The sequence below is a fragment of the Falco biarmicus genome, chromosome 2, assembly GCF_023638135.1.
Source record: "Falco biarmicus isolate bFalBia1 chromosome 2, bFalBia1.pri, whole genome shotgun sequence".
Lineage (NCBI taxonomy): Eukaryota > Metazoa > Chordata > Aves > Falconiformes > Falconidae > Falco > Falco biarmicus.
Window position 1 is genome coordinate 121,705,070 of NC_079289.1, and position 25,326 is coordinate 121,730,395.

General features: G+C 41.3%; 1 protein-coding gene across 1 annotated transcript; it reads left to right on the plus strand.

The window, feature by feature from the left end:
* The first annotated feature begins 511 nt into the window (after positions 1-511).
* TOMM70 (translocase of outer mitochondrial membrane 70) lies at positions 512-24,504 on the plus strand. The gene is made up of 12 exons (XM_056327554.1): positions 512-816; positions 9,087-9,260; positions 10,520-10,646; positions 13,433-13,542; positions 15,448-15,596; positions 16,750-16,957; positions 17,543-17,677; positions 18,841-18,948; positions 19,672-19,788; positions 20,659-20,756; positions 21,273-21,395; positions 22,384-24,504. The coding sequence occupies exons 1-12, from the start codon at positions 562-564 to the stop codon at positions 22,535-22,537; spliced, it is 1,758 nt and encodes a 585-aa protein (XP_056183529.1). The 5' UTR covers positions 512-561; the 3' UTR covers positions 22,538-24,504.
* Positions 24,505-25,326: the final 822 nt, after the last annotated feature.

Consider the following 25,326-nt stretch of genomic DNA (forward strand, 5'->3'; position numbering starts at 1 on the left):
CCCGGCTGCCGCTCCCGCCCGCAGCGCCACACAGCCCCGGCGCTGCCCCGCGGCCACCGCCGAGCCCGGGCAGCGCCCGCCTCGTCACACACAGCTCATCAGGTGTAGGTACAACGTATGCGGTACTGGCACTGTAGGCATTACTTTATTTTTATGACGGATTTAATTAATAAGGAAAAGACAAAAAAGAAGGGCGTTTCTAACCAGGACAGTCCTGCTCTGAACGCTGCGGCCCCCGGCAGCCCCGCAGCGCCTCAGCAGCCCCCAGCGGCCCCGCAGCGCCACAGCGCCACTGCAGCCCCCAGCGCCCCAGCAGCCCCCAGCGGCCCTGCAGCCGCGCCGAGCGGGCCAAGCCGCCCCGCCAGCCGGAGGTACGCGGGCCCGAGGGCCGCCCCGCCCCTGCACCCGTGGCGGCGCTGCACCGCCGCTCCGGCAGGGGGTGCCGCCGCGCCGGGCCGTGCGGCGGGAGGAAGTGCTTGCGCGCCCCGCGGCCTCCCGGCGTGCCCCGGGTGTCCGGTGACCCCCTGCTTCCCCTCCCGCGGGCGGCGGTGTGAGCGCGTCATGGCCGCCTCGAAGCCCGTGGAAGCGGCGGGCGGCGGCGGCGGCGGTGCGGGGCTGTCCCGCTGGCAGCTGGCGCTGGTGCTGGGCGCGCCCATCCTGCTGGGCGCCGGCGCGCTGTACCTGTGGGGGCGGCGGGCGGCCCGCCGCGGTGGCAAGGGCGCGAGCGAGCGGAAGACCCCCGAGGGTCGGGCGAGCCCCGGGCCCTGCGGCGGCGGCAGCGGCGGGCAGCCCGATGGGCCCGGCCATGAGGACATGGTGAGCGCCCTGCGCTGGGCCCCGCCGCTGTGGCAGCGCGGGGGGGAGGGCAGGGCCGGACGGGGGGCGGTGCGGAGCCGCGCCGTGGGGGCGCCTCGGGCGGCGGCGGTACCGGGGGGGCGGCCCCTCTGGCACAGCGCTCGGGGCCGGCCCTTGGTCCTCCCCGGTTTTCCCTCATGCTTGGCCTGGTGCCGGTGCTCGGAAGCGCTCGTTACCGAAGGCGTGTCGCGGTGAGGTAGCGCTGGGCCGGCCGGGCCAGCGTGGAGGCATGCTCTGCCCCTGCGGCGCGGTGAGCCGGGTGAGCCACCTCCAGGAGCCGTGCTCTGGAAGGGGCACCCGGTGATGCTGTGCGCTGGGCGAGGTGCGGGGTACCCTGAGCAGAAGGCGAGCACAATCCAAAACTTTGATCCAGAATCCAAAAAATGTGAATAGATGTGCTTTCAAACCTTACGTTCATCTTGTTGTGAATTACGATTCTGAGAATTTTCAGTTGAAACGGTCTGTACCAAAATTGAAGGGCAACATGGAAGATCAGACTCCAGATCAGATCCATGATTCCTTGTATATCCGTAGGTGGAAAAATGCTTCATAAGATGCACTTTCTGCACATCTGCTGTCACAGATGTACTGTGACAGTGATGTTGGATGACTGATGTGAGGTTAAAGCTGACAAGCGAAAGTGGTGGATTTGACAAACTGATTGGCTTTGACAAGAAAATGTCATTAAGATATTCCTGAATTTTCTTCTTCCATTCTGCTGTACCACCCAAAATGCTGTGAACTGTCAGACCACGGTTTAAATTCCTGTCTGAAATGAGCAGGAGAGAAGGAATCAACTTTGGGAGATTGGAAGAGGTTGGCTTTAACCTTGATAGAGTCAGTGATGAAGATCAGTGTTACATGAGTGGGCAGGCAGTGGCAGGAACATATGGGAGTGGTGAGGAGGGTGGCAGCTTCCATAGCTAGTGAATCACAGGTACCCTCGGGCGTTCCCAGAAGCCTAGTGAACTGTAACAGGGATGTTGGACCTGGAGGCAGTTACTTGAATGCAGTGATTTGTTTCTTCATGGGCAACAGTACTGAGCAAGTAGTGTGTGGAGGACAAACTCAGACTTGGTTTACAGTGGTAACTTTGGCTTGTGGCTGCAAACAGCATATGGCATATTTAAGGCGGTGTGCTTGTGATGTGTGAGCTCTGGTTTGCATGTTAGTCATGACCTTTGTGTAGCTGCAGTGACTTTGCTGTTACCGTGTCAACTTTCTTGATTGTGTTGCTGAATTGCAGCGTGTACTGTCAAGTGGTTTGTAGACATTCTGTAGTTGTCCTTGAAGCAAGTACTTAAAACATTTAATACATAGCACTTGATGTAAAATACTGTGTGTCTAGCTTTGTCGGGTTGCTCCACAGATTATATTACTGGAAGACTATACATCTAAGAATAAGTACGTGATTGAGAGGTGTGATCCACAGTTCCTTGAAGAGTGTCATTGCTTATTCTGTAAGGAAATGAGAGCTATTACTTAGGAAAGCCTGTAGAAGAAGGTCTCAGATTTACCTGATTACATGAGATAATTGTCTAGCTGGTCAAAATACGGCTGCAGCAGGAAAATTAATGTGACTGCAGTTTCCATTGACAGCTTTATGTCTGGGGGGACAATTGCCTTCCTGTTCCTCATATCCACAGCGGTGATGCCATGTAGATTTCATGTTTCCACACATATTTGATTAGTTACTGATATTCTTGATAAGACCCTCGATTGAGAATAAAACCATTATGGATGCTTTACTTGTTAATTACCTGCATTGTGTTGGTCAGCCTTTCTAAAGTGGTGGTTGTTTTGTTTTTTTTTAACTCAGATTTCAAACACAAATCTGTATAGTAATAGGAGCCAGTAATTCATTTCACAGTCTAAACACAAGAGGGAAGTGTTTTAGAAAACACCTAGGTCAGTAACGAGTGGGCTGCTGACAGGTGCTTGCATGTGTGTGTCAGGTAACTGTTCTTTTACTCATGAATGTAACTTAGGACTTGGCCTTCATTGTGCATTTCATTAAGTCAGCTTTTGTACCTGTTTGATGCACTGTTCACTGTTTCTGAAGATCTTGAATTTTTTTGCTGATTCTTTGAAAATATATAGGATCTAAAATCTTCATTGTTTGGTATTCAGACTTCTTACTATTTTGCATGCAGTTCAAGCTTTTTTACCTGCTGCAGAGGCCTTACATTTTTTTTCCCCAGGCTGCATCTGCACTAGAGGATTCTCCTGGCGTAGAAGCACTGGCTGAGCGTATGATCTGTGACTGACATTGTATTGGCAGAAGCCCTTAGCATAGGTGCTATATCAGGAAAAGCTGAACTACTTTTGAGTTGCCTTCTGCTGTGAGCGTAGCTCCTCAACAATACAGTAAACTGGTGTTACTGGACTGGTTAAGTGCCATCTATGGATGACTCAAAGGTCAGGAAGTCAAATTGCATCTGTTAATTACAGAAAGTGTCATTGTTTCTTATAGCTAAGATGGAATGTGTTTTAGTTACTCAGTAACAGTGGTTGCTTTTTTACATGCTCTCTTAGTTTATACTGAATGTTGCATAACTTAAACATGTTGAGAAGTAAACTGCTCTGCAATTATTGTGTTGATTGATACCCAGTTGATTTGTGGTTTTTTTTACTTATTCCATCATAACTTCTTGGCAAGTTTATACCCTTCTTGTCTGACAGGAGCGAGCACTGGTTAGTCAGTGAGGTAATGTGTTGGTTTCTTCAGTATTTTTTCCTCCTTAAGTTGAAATCACTTCCTTTTGCAAGGCTGTGATGGTCCAAATCTCACCCGTGAACTCTTTCAGCAAGTTCATAGGTAACCTTGTGCTTTTGATACATGAGGAAGCATCGAACAGAGATTCTTGAATTGTTCAGTCAGCCGTATGACATTGTGTATTGCAGACAAAGCTGTTTGGGTCCACAGCAGTTCACTGTCTTTGCATATTTTTCTCTGAGCTGGATATAGTCCTTGAGTACAGTGGTGGGTGAACGTGACCAAACTCCTTGGCTTGTGCGGTGCCACATATTGGGATCAACAGTCGACTAGTATGGCTGCTTCTTTTCCGTATCTTGTTTTACTAGCAAGTGCTGAATGTTGCCTGTCTCACTGCTGTGCCATTAGATCAGAATACAAATGAATTAAACCCCTTTATCTAGCTATGCTTCTGTTGATACTTCTGAATTGATCTAAGCAAGATATGTGAAAAGTCATTTCTGTTGTACTGTGCACCTGTTGCCTAATAAATCTCACTGTCAACCTACCGTAAGTCTTATGTGTTTCACACCAGCTGTAGCGGACAGGTGTAGAAAACTTAAATATGTGTACAATAGCAGTAGAATAATTGTTAGACTCTTGGCAGCTCATGTGCAGTTTGCTTATTTGTGATAGGCATGAATGGCAAACTCATTTGAAAGGAAGGTGTCTGATGGAGAGCATTGCCAAATTGTACTGTAAACTTGAGCTTAATTATTTCTACACTATGCTCATGTGGACATAATTTTTCTCATAGTGTTTTTAGTGCTAAGGAGACTCTTAAAACCATTTATACTCAGTTAATACCTTTCAGTATAGGTCTGAGACAAGACTCGAGATGAACATTAGTAAAAAAAAAAATGTTATAAAAGAAGTAGTCAGAAAACAATTATTATTTTTTTTTTGGTACCTAATCTCATTAAGAGGGTCTAGACATTGGCTGCTTTTTTTTTTTTTCTTAAAGTTCTTGAGTTGAAGATGGCTGAAATAGTAGTCCCCTTCCATGTCATCTTTTCAACCAAAAGAAAATGCTGAAACTCTGCTCATTCTTCTGTTGTGAATCACTGTCACTGGCTGCCAGCAAATTTCTTGTTCTGCTTTAAAAAACAATCTTCCTCAAATAAATAAAGGTCTGAACTGCTAGTTTAACCATGTTGGCATTGCTGGGTGTTACTAAGCTTTGTTATTCTTGCAGCTGGCAGTCTGTTGCTGTTAAGTTGCTGTTTGCACACAGTTTGTGAGGAAGCACATTTGCTGAGTTTAAAGTGACAGTTAGAGATTTTTGTCAGTGCTGTCTAGTCTTTAGAGAGTTAGCAGTCTTAGCTAACAGTTAGCTTGTTTACTTGGATAGCTGAGTGCTTCTCAAATACACAAATGTCCTTTGGCTTAATATGTTTTAAGACTTGTTAGTGAACAGTTGCTGAAGGTGCTCCTAAGTACAGAGATGTTATTTTTTACGTAACTGCAGATAACTTCAGAGATATTTGTTTATACTGCCTTGGCAGATAATTCATTATGAACTTCTGTTACTTTTGTTGAGACGGTTTGCTTGTTGCACAGATTCTTTGACCAGAAGATGACAGAGTTCTTCTTGCTCTATATGGACCTTTAGGAACAAAAGATGTCCAGCACGATATAGAATGGCAATGGGTGGGGTGAGGAGAAGCACTGAAATTGGAAAATAATGTCTTAGAATTACTACATTTGCAAGAAAATGGAAGGAGGTGTGAGGGTTTTTGATTACTTGTGCATGAGGTACGTTAAGTTTGCTTCCATGTCAGTTTCTTATTTGTGTACATCTTTAGCGTAGCAATTGAGAAGGGCTGGAGACCTGAGAGCTTAAAAATTTCATCGGGGTTAAACTTGAGGTTTGACAAACTCTTTGAAAAACTGATCTTATGTTAAGAATTAATTTCTGTATTCTTACTTGTGCTGTTATGAAAAGGTATTGTAGCATGTAATGTCATGAGTTCTTTAATATCTTTGAAAAAAACCCCAAACACCCCAACAACCACAAAAAAAACCCACCCCAACCAACAACTGCAATAAACCCCCAACAACAAAAACCTACCAAAGCAGAAGAGGAGACTGATGAGATTTAGCTTTTTGGTGGGTTTGGTTTAATCGGGTTATACTGCAGTTAGTTTAGTTGAATATGTAACTTAAACAGAAATTAATTATCTTTGGTATGGAAAAAAAATTGTTATGAGTATTCTTTAAAAATTCACAAAATTAAAATAAAAGCTGCATATTTTTTTTGTTTTGTTCTCTAAATTGATCAGTTGTATACTAAAGCTGTAAATTAATCCACTAGTTTTTGCTATGTTTTCTATAGTACAAGTTTCACGATTGCTAAGAAAATAAATCTCATCCGCATAATCATTTTTTAAAAACAGTTGAGTTTAAAATTTGGCATTGTGTTTTGTCACCATTTGAGCATTGAGACATAAATACAGGGTTTTGCTATTTTTAATGCACAATTTCTATACAGTCTGTGTGGGATCCATTTTTCACAGATATGAGATGCTAAGCAACTCTGCTTTTTCATCTCAGTCCTTATGAGAATGGACTAACTGATACAGAGCTGTATCAGCCTTTGCATTTAAAATGTTGCCCATTCAACAGTGTATTGACCAGAGCAGAACAGTGTGACTAAGGTTGCAGATAAACCATCTAAGAGCTAGGAGCCTAGTTTAAAAGGCAGCATAAACAAAATAAAAAAGTTGATTTCTTTCTTGCCATGGGCATTATTGCTGACTGTATCACATGATAGTATCTTGTGCTCTAACTCTTTATACCTACCCTCACTCAAATTTCTTGCACCATGTAATGTATGAGGCAGAGTAAGCACAGAGTCAGCATCTATCTGATGATTAATTTCTGTATAGTTGGTTGTGTGGTCTGTGATCCTACTATTGTTATTCAAAGCTTACTCTGATTAACAAAGTTAGTAATTCTAATGAGTTTTCCTGTGGCACCATGCCCTTACTCTCTGAGGTTTTCGGTCCCTGTTGCACGCACTCAGGCTTCTCGGAAGACTTCATGCATCCCAGGAATGAGCAGAGCACCAGCGACTGCCCCAGAACTACAGATTTCTTGCTTCCAGTTACAATTCCTGTTGCACACCTGACACTGGAGCAGCTATTGCGTTTGAATATTATCTGGTACACCTCACCTGTAGTGCGTGTCTTCATGCAGGGGCTGCACTCCAGGGCTGCCAGAGTGGGTAGGATGGAGCGTAGACGGACTGGTCAGCCTGAGGCACATACTGGGGTAGTAGATCCCTGGGCTAAAGAAATTGGTGGTGATCATAAAGGAGTAATCTAGTTGTAGTGTAGGCTAAATCTCTGCAGTTTTAAGTAATTTCTATGCTGGGAACACGCATGTGGATGTTACAACATGGACCACATCTTGCACTTTTTTTTTTTTTTTTTTGTACCAAGTAAATTGGAACAGCACTGAATTTTGTAGATTATTTTCCAAAGACTTTTCTAGTGTGGTTTGCTGTGGAAATGCGGAAGGAAAAATTCAAGCTGACCTTCAAGCATTTAAGTTTGTCTGCTGCATATGTATAACCCTGATCTTAGTTAAAAGAGGTGTGTTGTTGTATTGGGAGCTAAATTTAGGCCATAACTTGAAGTAAATGTAACATTTTCAGACTTGGGATTAAGTTTTGAAGTTTTAACTTATCAAATACACAGTTACTTAGCTCTCAGTAAAAATATTTGCACTCTAATTCTGGTTTGTGTACCCATAGAGTTACAGTGTACAAAAAGGGGTGAAATTAATAATCTTGTATCAATTTTAATTTAAATCATTAAACCCCAAAAATTTAAAAGCCATGCAGATTATCTTGTTCTGTGAACAATGGAGATGGTGCAGACTGATTTCCTATAAGCCCAGTGCCTGGTGACCCATGAGAGAAGAGCTTTTCTGGCAGTAAGGGTATTTAAGGAATTCCCTCCCTTATATAGTTTCCCTCGTAAGTCTCTCCTCAGGAGACTGCCTGTAGGATACTTCTGTTGTACTTGGATGCCTATTTTTATGTAGGAACTAAGACTGGTACCCATTATCTGATTCTTTCATGCCATGACTGGAAACCAGGCCTTAAAAGAGAGGGTTGTACAGCAACCCCTGGGATCCCTGCAGGTTGTCAGTTTTAAAAGTAATTTAGATACTAAAAATGATCAGACTGGCATGAAATGAGCAGACATTAAGGGAAACAGGTGGATGAAACACAAAGATGCCTTCAAGTTTGTGTTACAGCAGTCTGGGTGTAGTTTGGCGCTGGCAGTAGGTCAGGGGAGAGGGGGCGGAATTGTGGTCCAAAGAGAAGCCCTGACAATTGCCAGCAAAGCCCAGCTGATCTTTTCTCAGTGCTTGTGGTTCGACAGGTGAGATGTAGTGAATCCTGCAGTATTGTGTAAGGCATGACTGTCCCCAGTTTGTACCCGTCCCATCCTCAGAGAGTTTGGTAGGATGGCATGTATGGTCATACCTCTGTTCGTTTGGGTCTGGCAGGTTAGCCTGAACTGTCCCACAGTGGTGGTCCTTGAAGCTAGGCTTCAAGTGAAAGAGGAGCTGAAATCCAGGTGATGAATGTTAGGGGTCTTTTGCAGCTCTGTATGTCTTGAACGTGGGTCATACCCCTTTGATAAAGAGAGGCTTTTTAACATTGATTCCTTATAAACCACAGCATTTGATAACTGATCTGTAAATCTAGGGGCTACAGGTAGCAACGCTGGTTTCGGCAGAAATGCAGACGGTCAGCAGGCAGGTGGTGCAGAATGTAAAGGTTCATTTAGCAGGGTCGCAGGCCAGTTAGCCAAGTTTTCCATCCTCTGCCAAGAATGGCAGATTGCGATGGTCCAGCGCTTTGTGTTAGCGGTTGGATGAGCAGGGTCTTTGAAGCTGTGGAGGAGTTGGCTGTCAAGTTAGTTAATTTGTCTAATGTATGGAAGGCAAAACAGCTTTGTTTTCTCTACATGTTTTATTAGTCTTGCTCAATAGGTCTTTCCACAACAAAATGTTTTCTGTATTTAATTCATAGTCTGATGAGTCAGATCTGGTCTAATAGGCTATATGTACTTCAGTAGGAAACTTTACCGGTTTGAATTGCTTTGAGGGCTTTTGTTATCCTTGCATTTTTAGTCTTTGGAGAAATAACTTATCTCATTGGTTCTTCTGATCACCAGTCATGTAAGATTAAAACCTGTTTAGCTTTCCAAAGAGAAATCACTGCATTGTTTAATACCATTGTAGTGAATCTTTTGAGAAGTTTGTCTCCTATCTGATACACTTTCAAAAGGAAACGATATGTTTTCCCAGGAAGTAGAAGGAGTGAGATTTTCAGAAGTCTAAGCCAGAGTTTACCACTCAGATCCCTTTTCTGTCTTTGAAGATCAGCCCTTAAGTGCATAGCTTGCATGCAGTGATACATTTCTTACTTGACCTGACCTATCACTTTCTTTTTCAGAGCCCTCTTGATAGAGCCCAAGCAGCCAAGAACAAAGGAAACAAATATTTTAAAGCAGGAAAATACGAGCAAGCTATTCAGTGTTATACTGAGGCTATCAGCCTGTGCCCTCCTGAGAAAAACCTTGATCTTTCTACCTTCTATCAAAATAGAGCTGCTGCCTATGAACAACTGGTAAGAAATTAAAGATAATTGTGTGGTTATTCTAAAAAGTTGTATTATAAATTGTGTATTTTGTCACCTTTGTCCCCTGAAAGATCCCAGGTGGTGCTGTCTGCTGTCTTCACAAAAAATGCCATTGCTGCTATTTTTCACTAGCTCATCATACTTCTCTCCACATATAAAAAAAATTATTTGCTGTCAACTATTCTCAGCCTATTTTATGTAATTTTTATATGTCCCTTTCTTGTAAGACAAGGTTTTAATGTCTTATCTTCTGGGACAATTGTCTTGTATCTAGGTTAATTTTGCTTCAGAGTTTCTTTAACTGTTACACCAAATATTTTGGAATGATGCTACTTCAAAGAATCAACAAAAAAAAAGAAATTCCAACAAAAAATTCCACAGAAATCCTACTAAAGCCCAAGACCTAAATTTTGCATATGTGGAAGTAATATTTACTTGATAGTTGAGTATATTAATACTAGTTTCAGAAGTCAACCAGTGTTGCTTATTATGGTATCAGTAGATTTGCCTGTGAGGTCAAGTTGGTGAACTGTATAAAGGAGTGGAAAAATTTACTTTGTACAGTCTGAAGTATCAAGTGAGAGACTGTGATTAGAGAAGTCTAGTCTTAAAAGTTAGAGGAGAGATAAAACAGTTCTTGTCTAGTCAAATACTACTAATAACACTAATTCATGTGTTGGATCCCACATGTATGTGATTCCTCTTTTTCAGTTATTAGAAAAGCCTGTTTTGGTAATCAATTTGGCAAATAAATGGATTTTTAGTTCTTAATAGCTCTGACTAGCTCTACTCCTACATATTCATTTATCATACCTTTGTAGTAAATTGAAATAACAATTTTTTTTTTAAAAAAAGCACTTTCTTAAACTTGTTTGTTGGTTTTCATTATGTTTTCATCTTTTTTCTTCTATTTGTTTAGTACCAGTCTTTCAGTTCCAGTGTTACCTCCTGCAAGCATCTTCACATCAACTCATTATCTTTTCCTGTATGCTTTGTACAACTGTCCGGTTTCATTTTTCTATAGGAATTCCTTTTCTGTTTTGTGGCTCTTCTGGTGCAGGTGGCTTGCAGTGGTGCCTGGCAGTTTCTTACTGAGAAACTTGCAGAAATAGGAGCAAGCAGGTACAACCAGAGCCCGGGGAACTGCAGCTACTGTTAGGTGGGCATGACCCTGGAGTTGGTAGTGGAAAGCTAATATAATGCAGCTGACTAGAGCCTGTCTCATTCTGCTGTTTTTCTGCCCACAGCAAAAGTGGACAGAAGTGGCACAAGACTGCACAAAGGCTGTTGAGCTTAATCCTAAATATGTAAAAGCTCTCTTCAGACGTGCAAAGGCTCATGAGAAGCTAGACAACAAGAAGGAATGTTTAGAAGGTGAGTGTCTCATGATATGTATATTTAAAATTGGAATTAGCTCAGGAGCCTGGGAGACGGTAACTTCTGGGATGGTTTTGTTTCTACTACTGTAACTACAGTAATACAGAATTAATTATTTAAAACCATTCATAGCTACTGCAAATACATTTTCTTCTCTTTGTCAGAAGAAACCTTTTTCCATTTTTCAAGCTCCCATTCACTTATGTCTGAAATAGTTGCTGAGAAATTGATGCTACTGTAGCCGCTGAAGGTATTCTTTTTTTCCAGGAAACTCCCTAAATTTTAAGAGTAGAAATCATTTAACACACCAAGTGGATAACCCAGATAACAGTTGTTCTGCTTCCATACAGCATACAAACCTTCTTCCCTGTTTGTTTTAGAGAAATGGTACTACTACAGAAACCAAGGTGTGTTTGCAGGTGGGGATACATGGTCAGAAACAAGAGTATTGCAGTCATTTAAATGCATTTGGCAGGTATTAAAGGGAAAACAGCTTGAGTAGAATTTCGTTCTGATGTATAACTGTTAAGAAAATTGGAACAGATTTAACCTTTTCTTTAAATATTAACACTAGAAATTTGGCAGAAACTAGTGTCAAATCCTTCCAAATACTATTCCTAACAGAATACATCTTAAACTGTTAGGAAGATGTGACTGAGAAGGCATGAAAATTGAAGAGAACCACAAGTCAGGTGTATTTTCTGAGGGCCTTTTTGAACTAAGGGGTACTGTTTGAAAGGACCCATTTAAATTTCGTCAAGTGAAATCATTCCTGCTGATGTAAGGTTAAAAGGCAAATGAAAAATATCAGCTGTGCTCATTATCAAGGAAGGACAGAAAAAAAGAAAATCAGAGCTCTGACTGGCAAATATAAGGGATAAATTAGATTAGTTTCATTATGTGTAACAGCTAAGAGTTAGGCCTGCTAAATTAGAAAATAAGTGGAAGTTTTATTTATCTATTTATTTGTCTGCTGGCAGAATGCCTGCCTCTCTGCTTCATAAGGCTGTAGTGACTGGAAGAGGACTTCTTGGGTCACTCACTGTAGTCCTTTGCAATCACTAATCGACTAACAGCTGCACTTCCAGAGTGCTGTAATAAAATCTAAACCCTGTGTGCTTGTGATAAACTGACAGATGATAAAAGCCCCAAGAAAGATCAAGTGTCCCTGCCACAGTAGGATAGCTTTTAAATGTAACTGCTTTTCAGTGTTAGTAGCAACAGTGTTTGTAGCAATTATTTTCAACCTTGATTTGTGTTTGAGCTTTAGCTTGCAGTTTTTTCAGATCTGAAAATTACTTGCCTTTTCTGAACTGCACCGGTTTTCTAATATAATACTGCTTTTACCTGCCAACCATGTGTGGCCAGTAAAATTCCAGGATGCAGGGTATGTCCATGTAGTGGAGGAAAGCAAAACCAAACTAACTCACAGAAAACCCACCACCAGCAGCAGCAAAAACCCTCTCTGATGATCCCTGGCAGTATAATTTGGCAAGATGTTGCCAATTCACCCAAGTCTGGGTACTACTTTACAGCTGCCTGCTTTGGGCAGTGTGGCTGCTGAGGTCGTATGGCACAGTATTACTGCACACTGTCTTTTCATGCTCTTTCTGGGTGTTGTATGTTTTCTCGGGGCCTGCGATGTGCTTCTTGACCATGCCAGAGTTGCAGGGAGTTTCTGTATAAATAATGGCATAGTAGTACCTTTAGCAGGGTAGAATTACAGAAAACTGTAGTAAAACTCCAGGGTAAGATACTTGCTTTTCAAGTGTATTCGAGCAATATACTGTTTGAATTTCAAGTCCAAACTCTATTCATCTTCACTGATGTTCCAAGTGAAAATGAAATAGGAAAAATCAGTGGTAGTATTGCATTAACTACAGGATCCAGAGGAATAATGTTCATGTACTGTAAGAGTGCATTTCACACTGCAAAGTGCAGTTCAGGCAGCCATGGGCTAACATTTGCAGAGGCTTCTGTGTGTGAATACAAGTGTTGTGATATGGGCTAGCACTTTTAAGTAGGACAGCAAGGTGTCTCTTAAACTTGCTCTGTTCCAAAGTCATGGAGGTGAGCAGCAAAATTTGAGGTGTAGTAAGGGAAGATGTCTTAAACTGAAGAAGCAGCGAGATGTGATGAGTCTGAATGTGAATTTTAAAAGCAGAAAATTAGGACCAGTCCCAGAAGGGAAGCTGTGTTAGCGCTTTTAATGCAAATGTAATATGAACATAATTACTGTCCTCAAAGTTTCAAAATGGTGAAAGCCCCTGTTGGAGGTATGCATTTTCACTGTTCATCTAGGTGTGTTTGTCTCTAGATAAAAACATGAAGATAAAAGTAAATGTAATTTCTTTCATTCAGTGCCATGAAGTCCTTTAATCTCAAGGAGATCGTTTTGGATACAAATTTGTATTAAATAGCTTTACATATAGGTTGAAGACACTGAGTGATATACAACCAAGTGGAAACAGATATTCTACCCTCTAACACAGGGGTCCTCAAACTTTTTAAACAGGGGGCTGGCACGCGGATGAAGTGGCAGGACGTCATCTGCGGCTGCTTGGTTTCCCCCCCCAACCCCCAGCGGGGGCGGGGCAGGGGGTGTCTGTAAATACCGGGGGGCCAGATTGGGGACCCTGGGGGGCTGTATCCGGCCTGCGGGCCGTAGTTTGAGGACCCCTGCTCTAACAGGGGTTTTGTTCGTTTTAACAGTGGCAAGTTTAGTGTACTCCAGTGGCTATCAGAATTTGTCTTTAATCTCACTTTTGTATATTGTCTCCTAGATGTCACTGCAGTCTGCATTTTAGAAGCCTTCCAAAACCAGCAAAGTATGTTACTAGCTGATAAAGTTCTTAAACTCCTTGGAAAAGAAAAGGCCAAAGAGAAATACAAGGTAGGACTTGTGATATTGCTGACAAATTCTGATTTCACCTGACTGGGTGTTGAAATGTTGATTGCTGGCATTCTGTCAGTTGTAAGCAAGTCACTGTCTTCATCTGCTGAAGTGTAACAATCCACACAAGTGGTTTTGGTACAGAGCTATGATTGTACCGGTGTTGTGTTCCTTTGGGACCTGTCCAGAGTTTTTGAAACATCAGTAGGGAGAAGAGGTTTATTTCTAACAATTGTTTCCCTTTAATAATCAAATTTATTATGACATTCAGGAGGCATGCTAAGCCGGTGTGCTGCCTTACATGGGGCTTTTCTGGACTTGCAGGCCAATGGGAGCAGGCTGTGTGGGGATAGCAGTAGCCAAATGTTCAGTTCCACATCAGGTGGTTGAGTTAGGCGTGTGTGTTGAGGTAGGAAGGTTTCTACATAGTAACTGAAAATGCATTAAAATGTTGGTTCCATATGTAATTAATAGCTTAAAATGAGAAGAATGCTGATTGAGGACTTTTTTCCCCAGGTTATTCTTGGTTGTATAAATAGAAATTTCATGTAGGAAAGGTTAAGTTGACAGTAGAATTCCTACATTTTAGAAAGTGACAAAAGAATACTGTTCTGTGGTTAGTTTGGGTTTGGGGTTTTTTGGGGGTTTTTTTTGTTTTGTTTCTGTTTTGTTTTGCTTTTAAAGAGTAAGAAAAGCAGAAAAGCATTGCTTAAGAAAAAATGATGCAGTGTGAAGTCACACCTTTTTATTAGTGGTCAGACTTCCTGTTTCTGTGTTGAAAAATACGCCTTCGTCTCCTAACTACCACAGATTACTTGGGACATTCAGCCACAGGCTTCTTTCTGTTCCATCTCTGTAAATAGGCGCTCATACTTTTACATTCCTGTTTTGGCACTTGGATGTCTTTGCGTTTAATGTGTGGAAACTGCAGAAAAGAGAATTATGAAGTAGAGGGGTAGCCGGGAGAAGTCATTCTAAGTGGTAGTAGGTTTACAGAAAAGTTGGGACAAGTGTTAAGACTTGCTTGCTTTTTGTGACAGTGGTTGAAGTACTGAAGTCCATGTTGGTTTTGAGGTGCTCAGTTTCCTTCCTGTAGAAACTCACATAAATGTGTGATGTCAAGGTAACAAAAAATGAATTGTGCTGTTAGTGTGGTGATGGTGGTAGCATCATAAAATAGGTGTGCTTCAAATGGGCAGTATTATGGTAGGACTTAATAGAGAAATTCAGAAGAGTGCATTCAGACTTTTCTTGCAGGAAAGATTGAACTGTAATTCTTGTGTGCAGTATTCATTTTGAGAAAGAATATTTTTCAGGTATAGAAAGGGTTTTGTACCTACCCAAGTGGGTTACTTCTGGGACTTACCACCCATTTTACTTGCCATCTGGGCCAAGCTCCATGTAGAATTAGCATATTGCCTCATTAGTCTTCATTGTAATGATAGACAGCAGCTTCTCTTGAGCAAGTTGAGGAAAAGGGCAAATTGCCATTCAGAATCTACTTGAGTTTAGGCTCATGCTTAAACTGTCAGCTTGCATTTTGCACCCAATTTATGTGCACACATACTGCCTTAGCCCATCTACCCAATGTCTTACGATAACCTAGGAGTCCTTGTTTCTAGGCACACATGCAGAAAGATACTATCTCCCTCTTCTCTTAAGTATCTAACTTTATTTCTACTGGTGATGGGTATTGTGTTGTGATCTGAAGCTTAAATAATCCCTAAATGTCAAATTGTCAAATCAAAAATAGCAAACTATCAAATGAGATAGTGGAAAGTCATACACTGGTTCTTTCATGAATGTTTTTGGTTTTTTTTTTATAATCACAGTTGTTTATCCATTTCCATATTTACCATCTGATCCTACCATCCAATGACTTTAAATTACGTTTCTCTGTTTCAGAATCGTGAGCCTCTGATGCCCTCACCACAGTTCATTAAATCCTACTTCAGTTCTTTCACAGATGATATAATCTCCCAACCTTTGCTTAAGGGTGAGAAATCAGATGAAGATAAGGATAAGGAGGGAGAGGCTTCTGAAGTAAAAGAAAAGTGAGTGTACAGTACAGTTGGGAATTATTTGGTATTGGAATTGAGTTTTCAGTGATTTTGACATTCTGCTCAGTGTACCTGTCTGTTGTTTTTGTACTACTTGGCATGGGAAGTCCTGTGGTAATGAAGTGAGCCTGTGAAATAAGATCAGTATTGAAAATGAAACTTCTCTGCAAGCTGACTGGCTAGTTCTAAAGAATGTCCACTGAACAGAGGAAGGACAGTGTGAGATTGGGAAGATATGCTGAATATTTACTACAGTATTATAGTAAATCTTAGGCAATGGGAGGACTGGAGAGTATGCTTCTGGAGAAGGGAATGTTTTGTACTGAAGGAGAGTTTCCAAGGAAGAGAGTAAGTTTGTCTTTGGATGTGAAGGGATAAGACAAGCTAGGAAAAGGGTGTTTGTTAATGAAAACTATGAATTTACGGCAACTGACATTGAAAGGTTGTTTTATTTTTATGGAATCAAGCTGCATGTAAATGAGAGGTTTGTTCTGACAAAGAGAAGCTTGAGCTTTTTCTTGAGCGGAGCTTGAGCACCACATGAATGGTGCTTTAACTTACTGTGCTGTTTTCCAGTTTATTTTTGGAGCATATCACTGCTGTCAGTACGGAAACCACTGCAAACAGTGTTACAATTTTTTATTTTTTAAAGTAAGATAGAATTGTCCTGATGTACAGGCAGATTCACTGAATCCAGGACACTTAGCTGAGGACAAGGCAGTGCTTACTGTAATTTTTGCTGTGAAATTCTTTCTTCCAGTTATAAAATGCACATTGCTAGGCTTAATATTTCACTTTTCTGACCTGGAATTCCATCCCAGCCCTCTTTGTTTTAAGGCAGAGCTTACTGCTGTACTTAATGTGAAAAAAAAAAATAATTCCAAGGGACAAATGAAGCTTAATTTCGGGAGCTTTCAAACATTCTTTCTTCTTTATTTTCAATGTAATTTGGCCATTCTTTGTCTAAATTGTTTTCAGTCTGTGATGGCTCTGTCCAGGAGTATTTGTAACTTTACTGATAATGCTGGTGCTGCAACTGAGTCTAGCAAAAGTTATTATTTGTTATGATTTAATGAAAAATCTGAATTGAAAAGGCAGTGTTTGGTGAATGCTTGTATGTATATAACTGTTCTTACATCATTTACAGCTCTGGCTATTTAAGAGCAAAACAATATATGGAAGAAGAGAACTATGACAAAATTATCAGTGAAAGCACAAAAGAAATTGAAGCAAAGGGAAAATACCTGGCAGAAGCTTTGCTTCTGCGAGCTACGTTCTACTTGCTTATTGGCAATGCAAATGCTGCCAAACCAGACCTAGATCAGGTCATCAGCATGGAAGGTGCAAATGTGAAGGTAAGAATCTGTCACAGCTGAATTGTAGCTTGGGTTGAGAAAAAATCTAAACTTGCTGTATAGTTCAGGAAGTTGTTTTTCCAAGTTTTCAGATACTTTAATGGGTGTGTTCTGGTTTATTTACTGTTTAGTCTTTTTATTCTTGACAAACTTTTTTCAAGGGTTTGTTGATTTTTTGAGACAGCTGTACTAAGTAGTACAAACTAAGGAAGAGGAGAAGTTGAATGAATTGGAGGCTTATCCAGTCCAAAAGAATCCATTTAATAGATAAGAGAAACCCGTTAATTGTACCTGCATATTGAACTGCTGCAAAAAATGTTGAATGTATTTGTAAGCATAGGGAACCTGTCTTATAAAGGATTTTGGCGGGGGGGTTGAGAATCCACTGAGATGGAAGCATGTGCTGACATATCTGAAATTAAGCGAAGGAGCTGATTCGTTTAGAGTCAGCATGAAATTCGTTCCTGCTTAGATCTACTGAGTGAAATGTAAGTGGGAGAAACAAGTCAAATGAAAAATTTGCTGCAATTGTAAGAAGGCCTTAAATCTGGAGGAATGTTGGAGTGGCTAATGCTTTTTTTACAGCTCCGAGCTAATGCTCTGATCAAACGAGGAAGTATGTACATGCAGCAGCAGCAACCTGTGCTGTCCACTCAAGACTTCAACATGGCTGCTGATATTGATCCTCAGAATGCAGATGTTTACCACCATCGAGGACAGGTAAGAATCATTAGAGGTTTTGTCCCAATACTCTAATATTTCAGTAGATACTAAAAGAAAAATGAAGATCAGTACATCATCAGAGACACTTTATACTGTCTGGCAGAAAAAACATGAATTCCAGATTTGGAGCTGTTGCAGAATAAACACACAGTCTAATTTGCAGGTTCAGGTCAGGCAGAAGCAGTTTATTTCTGTAGCTATAGGAAAGAACACAGAGCAACAGAGGTTCAGCCCTCTTTATCAATACAAACTGACTTAAAAGTACTAGGGCTTGCATATGTTGACAGCAGATATAAGCTGCTCTGTGAAGGGGCCCGCTATAGCAGAGCAACATCTGTGTAGAAGGAAGCTTTTGTTCAGCGGAGGTTCCTGATAACCCACCATCTGCAGCGCTGTGGCCTAGGCTTGCTTCTGCTCAGCTCATCCCTCTGGCTCATGACTCTGCTGTGTCCTTGACTAATTTCTAGCCCTAGAGAGGCCTGCTTCCACAGAGCTGTAATATAAAGGGTGCTGGAAGCAAAAAGGAAACGCTACCATATACAGATATGCTAAGTCGTATCCGTAGGAAGACTTCCATGGATGAAGTGCCTCTCTCCATGAGATCGTTAGATCTCTTTAATGCTCAGAAATAAGAATGGTGTTATGTGTTGATGGAAGGGAATGAAAGTTTTCTACAGTTTGAAAATTAGTGTTTTACAGTAGAATCACTGTAAAATAAGAGAATGATGAAGTGAGCTCCACTCTTGTGGAGGGATGAGAATGTCAAAAAAAAAAAAAAGTGCTTGAAGTGCAAGCTGGGAAAGCCAAATGTTTCAACGTCCAGATAAATGATTCACAAGCATTAACTACAGCGAGGCAAAGCGACTTGAGAAAATACGGCATAGTTTTGGAGACTGGACATAATGCGGAAGCGGTAATGGCAGCAGTCTAAATGGAAGCGTTCTCAGTCAGGGACATTGCCTTTTTCGTATGAAGGCAGAGTTTCACTGGTGGCTCTGTTGTTTGTGGCAGTGATTTTTAGTTGTGGGTTTTGTAGGTTTCTAGGCAGTTCCAGAACTGAACTGGAGATAATACGAGTAACTGACACTGATTGAATTATCACTTAAGTGTCTGAAACACAGATTAAATACAGAAATAGGATTTTCTTTCATTCTGGCTAGCTGAAAATCCTGCTTGACCAAATTGAAGAGGCTGTGGAAGACTTTGATGAATGCATCCGATTGCGACCCGATTCTGCCTTGGCTCAAGCACAGAAATGTTTCGCTTTGGTAAGTAACATGCTGGTGTTTATCTGGGTGCTCTTTCTTTTTAGCGAGTTCTGGAAAACATATTGTGTTTCTCTGTTTCATTGCAATGTAATGGAAAAGTAAGGCAATGAACATCCCAGTGTTTTTTAATAATAAGGTAAAGAAATGACACAACAGTTTCTTCAGTTGGAGTAAGGGTTTGCTGCTTTCATTTTGTTGTTCAAACAGTAGGTCATCGTTTCTGTTTTGTGGTAGAGGAAGACAAATCTTCATTCTAATTGTATCATGTAAAATTGATTTAAATAAAGCTTTAATGTTGTGGGAATGGTCATCTTCAAAAAATTGGAAACAAACTATTTCAAGCTAGTACGGTGCCTCTGTGTGCAGGGTTTTTCTGAGGACAGCTTTGCATGGTGTGAACAGGGAGGAATTCTAGGCTTGGAATTTCTAGGGTTTTGAAATAGAGGGAGACTATTAGCCACTATCAGGCCTTATGGCTTCCTTCTTTCACCCTTTCTCCTCTCCAAGTTCACTCTACCAGAGACATGGACTTATGGCAGATTCCTAAAACCAGATTTGGTAGGATCTAGAGGCACATCACCTTCTGGAACTTGCAACTGTTGTGGTGCGCGTATCTCTTGGGGAAGTGGGTAGAGGTCTGATGAGCTTTTTGTGTGTGTGTGTGGTGGGATTTCATCTTTTTCCTTTCCCCTCCCCTCCCCTCCTTTTTTCTTTCTTGAATAGTATCGCCAGGCTTATACAGGAAGTAATGCTTTGCCTGTGCAGGTAGCCATGAAAGGCTTTGAAGATGTTATAAAAAAATTTCCAAAGTGTGCTGAAGGCTATGCACTCTATGCTCAGGTACGTTTTTCTCTTCTTAAAGAAAAAGCTGCATTCTCTTGCACCTTGTGGCTTGGATAATACACATTTCTTGAAATAATGTATGATGGTTTTTTAGCATTAAGTTCTGAGATAACACATGCTGTCTTTAGTAAGCTACCTGAACTTACGGGTATGCGTATTCTGGAATGGAGGAAGTAGAGGGGAAATTGGCAGAGCTGGATATAAGCGATGAGAGTCAAGGGTGGCTTTTAGGAGACGGAGGTCTGGCATACACTTCCCCTTGAATTCCTGCATGTGTGTGGCATCTCGTTTGATGGGTGTCAGGGATTCTGTAGGCAATTCAGGAGTTAAATGTGCAGAGCGAGAGTAACAGTTTCATTCTGCTACAAACCACATGTAGTGGTCAGGCCTGGCAGAGTTCAGTAGGAAGATTCAGAGTACACTTGCAAGAGGGACTGTTATTTCTTCTCTTAAGAAAACGTACTGTTGGTTCTAGGACGCAGCATGAGATGTTCTGATTTTAAGTAGGTAGGCAACATGGATGCTTTTCCTTTTGAAAGCGGTATATTTGAAAAAGGAAGGAGTTGAGACTTGCAGGTACAGACTTGTAGAATGGCTTTTACTTGCAGTATGATACTGTGTTGCTTGTGGATCTCCCTTGGCAGGTGGTACTGTGATCAGTAATCTGTGCACTTAAAGCCTGACAGCTTTCTTCTAAAATGCCTCGGTTTTGAAACTTAACTCTGGTAACTGATGTGCCTGGCCTGCTGTACGATAGGAGAGCTATATCCAATCTCACATTGCCAGTATGGTTTTAATTAGAATTAGCCTAGCACAGAGTGAGTGCTTTGGTTGCTTATTGACATATAAGTTTCTCTTCTGATGCAGGCACTAACTGATCAACAGCAGTTTGGCAAGGCTGATGAAATGTATGATAAATGCATTGACCTTGAGCCAGACAATGCCACTACATATGTTCATAAAGGGTACGTATTGCATTGGCGATCCTTTTGGTCAACAGCAGTTGGCATATTTACATGAATCAACTGGAATTGAACATTTGTTCAGATGTTTAGCCAGGAGAAATCACTCTGCAAAAACATCTTAGTGCTGTTAAATATATTTCTACAGTTTCTTTTGACTAAACTCTAAATTAGTTGCAGGAAGGTTTCATTAGTGTTCATTCCTAATGGAGTAGCTCTTTGAAGTATCCGATTTTTACTTTAGCCGTCTTACTTTCAGCTTTGTGCTGAAGTTTTCTCTTTCACAAAACAACTTGTAACAAGTCTTCTTGGGAGGAATTTACCTGTCTTTAGAGTCATTAAACTGGTAACATGGCTTATTGGAAGTGACTTTAACATACATGTTTTTACAAGCCACTGAAGTTACTGTCTACCCTGCATTAGGAACTAAATACATTTGGGATTATTTTTTTTTCCTTGCACGATCAGGGTTTTGGGAGGGGTATGTGAAGTTTGTTCTAAACTTTATTTCTTTTTTAGTTTACTTCAGCTCCAGTGGAAGCAAGATTTAGACAAAGGGTTAGAACTCATAAGCAAGGCCATTGAAATTGATAACAAATGTGATTTTGCATATGAAACCATGGGAACGATTGAAGTGCAAAGGTAATGTTGAATTGTAGCATTAAAAGTTCTTAGTTACTTTTGAAATTACAGTGGTCCTTTAGATTTCCTTATGGATCTTTGGTCTTAAGATTTTCTCCCAGTGCTGTGCAAGGCCAGGTCTTAGCTGAAGTCCTGATGTCTGTTCTGTAACTCTTGGGTAAAGCATTCCTTTCTTTATGGCATAATTGTGCTTTATGATCTGCAAGTTCCTATGTTGACCAATTTCATACTTACTGGACAACATGCTGATGAGTCTGTGTATGTTTAAATACACCCTTCTGCATTTAAAGTGACTTCCTTAACCATTACTAGGCTTCCTGCGTATCTGATATAGTCCTTAAACATATCTTAGTGGACCATTTGTACTGAGGATCCTGAGGTATACTTTCAAGGCTGACAGTTTAATTCCAACAGGACTGCAGTTTGTAAAGGGTAAAGAGGAAAGACTTAACACACTGTTCTGTAGCAGTGCAGTGTATTACAGTTGTGCAAAAATTTGGGGTGTAGCTGAGAGTACAGTTGAGTCTTTTGTTTTTTGCATGTCTAGTCATCAAAAGGACAGTCAAGCTGTTGCTAGGAGAAATTTTGCAAGCATTTCCTATTTAAATAATGTGAGCTCTTGTCTATGCTAGTTTTCCTCTTTAAGTATACAAACTCTTTTCAAGGGAGATGAGAGTTCACTTAGTTGTCCCAGTACTATCTTTGCAGTAAACTTGGTGCCCTGTGGAGAACATTTTATCCCCCGCTGCCACCTGTGGGGGCTCTCAAGAGGAAGGCTGTTCTAACAGCTGTCCTAATTGCTTAGGCTTGGTAGCAACTGCTTTCAGTTTGCTCATTATCATCAGAAGTTCTCATGGTGGTTCCTCCTGAAGTCCTTTTAAGCTGTTAGTAGTGGAGAGTGTGAGCCCTGAAGGAAAAAAGATGCTGTAGAGATGAAAAAATTGCTTTGCTGGTCTTAATTGGAGGACTACATTTTGGTTTATTTCAGAGGTAATCTGGATAAAGCCATTGAAATGTTCAACAAAGCTATCAACCTGGCCAAATCTGAAATGGAGATGGCCCACCTCTACTCACTCTGTGATGCTGCCTATGCCCAGACAGAAGTTGCAAAGAAGTATGGATTGAAACCACCGACACTGTAAAGAAACGAGGAGGAAATGACCTTCTAAAGTGAAGTTGCCCACTTCAACCAGCCCTAAAGACACTGTTGCAGACCATGTTGAATGGTGGAACTTAGTTTTTTCCCGTTCGTGGTGTTGTCATTTGCTACATCTGTTAAATGTTTAGGTGTTGTGGGAGCGGTTGTTCAAGGAAGTATGCAGTGTTGCATCTTGTTCCTTCTGTGGCAAAAACCTTAACAAGCTGCAGCGGAACAAAAGACAGATACTTTGGCCATGCAAATAAAAACTTCACGCTGGTTCATTTTGGGTGATGATGTTGTGGGCGATTTTTGCTTTATCAAACAATATTACAGCATGTGGGTTTTTTTCTGTTGACTTTAAAAGTAATACTAGTTCGTGCTGTAAAATAGGTTTCTTTTTTATATGCAATTAATCCTCGAGGGTTGATTTCAATTTTGCAAAAAGGAAAAAAATTATTTTCAAACTGTTTAATAATAGAGGTTTTTTTAAGTCACTAGATGTGGAGCGAATCCCTGTAAATATATGCAAGCATGCACAATCTTCCCTTAAAGCCCCTCCCACCCTCTGCATAACTTACTTAGGAATAGTCCTGTGGCAGCTATTAGGGAATTAATTTGATAGCCCTTATCCTCACCCCAGAAAGCCCTCGTGTACTGTCTAGGGGAGCTAGTCAGAAGGCTGGGTGGAGAAGGAGGCTGGGTGACCCTGCTTCAGTGCAGGTTTCACTGGAAGAATGGCTGCGTTCCTGTGCAGCAGTCCATGCTCGAATGTCATGGGAAATGGGTCTGGAGAATTCAGAGGGGTGCTAAAGAATGGAAAGTACTGCTGGGAGTAGAGCTGCTAAGGTAAGGTCATGCTTGCATATAATCTTTGTAATCTCTGAGGCTTAAATGTAACAGCTGAATCAACAGTCTACATTCTCTTCAGCCTCCTAAGAGACTGCTGGGTTCTGATCTGCTCCTTGTAGCAACCCCTTTGCAGGACTACTTGAGACAAGGAACAAAGCACAGGCTAAAATTTCAAATAATGGATTTAGAGTCTGTACTGGTTTCCTTGTTCTTTGGACCCGGTCTTGTCCCAGATTACAAATACTGTAAAAAGGAAGCAACTGTTCTGCAAATAGCAGATTGTCAAATTATTAAATAGCAGTATAAACTCTCTTCCCCTAGCTAGGAACTCCAAGGGCTCTTTTGCTTTAGGTTGATCTTTCCAGTATGGAAGTCAGTCCACCTTGCCTCTCCCTGCATTGATGTGGCTGGATATATCTCATGCAAATACTTAACTGATGTAGCTTAATTTATCATATACTAATTTGGGCTTCTTTCCATCCTGAAATCATAGATTTGCTTGCGTCTAATGTATTTCCTCTTTTAAAGAAGTGAATCATGCCGTGGTCAAACTGTCTTGCTTCCTAGTTGTGCCACCACACAGCAGCAGCTTGTATTTTCAACTTGACCTTCCTTTTTCCCAGCAGCTCCAGTGGAGAATTCCAATGATGGAAAACAGATACAAAGATTTAATCATTCTATTTTAGCTAGCTCCGTAGGTGATCCGCAGGCGTAGTGTTGGTGTAGCATTGAAGGCATCGGAAGGTGCTCGCAGCCTGTGAGGGCACCGCACGTGCCAAGTTCAGATGTCTTCTGGAACTTCCGATCTCTGCATTACCTGAGAACAAAACCACGCCAGACCCATGTGTCCTGTTCTCCTGGGGAGTTTTTATTTGCATGGCCTTACTTACATTGGCATTTTCTCCTCTTCACCCTACCCGTACCCCACTCCTTACCCCACCCAAGTCAATTAAGGGAAAAAAGCATGTGCTGTCAGATACTAGCATTCCAAACCATCACAGACTTTTGCCTGTTCTTGAACTAGTTTGAAACTGCACTGAAAGGATGCATTGTCTGTAATTTTTTTTTGTAAATGATGTATCACCTGTAAACTGAAAAAATAAATATTACCTTCAAGTATCTCTCTCTGACCTGTGTAAGGACAGGCTTTGATGAAAGTGTTCTCTGCAGTGGTTGCTCTGAATCTAGGAAGAACTAAGAATGACTGACTGTCATCTTCTCTCACTTCAATCTTTAAGAAAAAATGAGGAAGAGACATAGAATTAACGAGTCTTAACTCTGATTGTTTCCATCACCCACAGGGGTTTGATCTTGAGAGCTGAAGATTACAAGGGAAAGGAAATCCAGCCAGGAAAGCTGGGAGTCTGAGTAGCTGACACCCTGTTAACGGTGGATCCCACTAGTGAAAGGTATTTCTTTTTTCTTATTTAAGTGGCTGATGTAGTGGCAGTTTTGCTTTAAGCCAGGTCTGCATGTGATCTTTGAGAAAAGCTTGCTTTAGTAGGGATTGAGAACTGAAGTAAAACAAGTGTAACTGCTATTTAAAAACCAACTCTGTTGAAATAATGTAGGAAGCCAGTACTGAAGACTTGGATAAACCTGGTGTATCTTGGAGATCTGGGAAGTTGCTTCTACACGTGGTTGTCTTTGCATCTTAATTCTGATCATGTGAAATCCCTGTTGCTCGTGTTAGAGGCAGGTTTGCCAGAGTGGGGATGAGCAGCTGTGACTTGAATTCCTGGGATCTGATGGCAGTCAGAAGGTGAGAGGGAGCTAACACTTCCTGAGGAGCTGTACCGTAACTTACTCTGGAACGATGAAGACCAGCCTAGATGTGGCTTTATCCTGGCTTCCCAGCTGTGGGGGCAATAATGCTGCCTGATAGAACAGACGTTGCTGTGTTTTCTGCCATCTCTTTAAAAAGAATTTAAAGTCTTGCAG

Bases quoted from the DNA above. Each gene is read 5' to 3' on its own strand.
- TOMM70 (XM_056327554.1), top strand. From the start codon at position 562: ATGGCCGCCTCGAAGCCCGTGGAAGCGGCGGGCGGCGGCGGCGGCGGT. The intron at 10,647-13,432 runs GTGAGTGTCTCA...ATTGTCTCCTAG, and splicing joins CAAGAAGGAATGTTTAGAAG to ATGTCACTGCAGTCTGCATT. The intron at 21,396-22,383 runs GTAATGTTGAAT...GGTTTATTTCAG, and splicing joins GGAACGATTGAAGTGCAAAG to AGGTAATCTGGATAAAGCCA.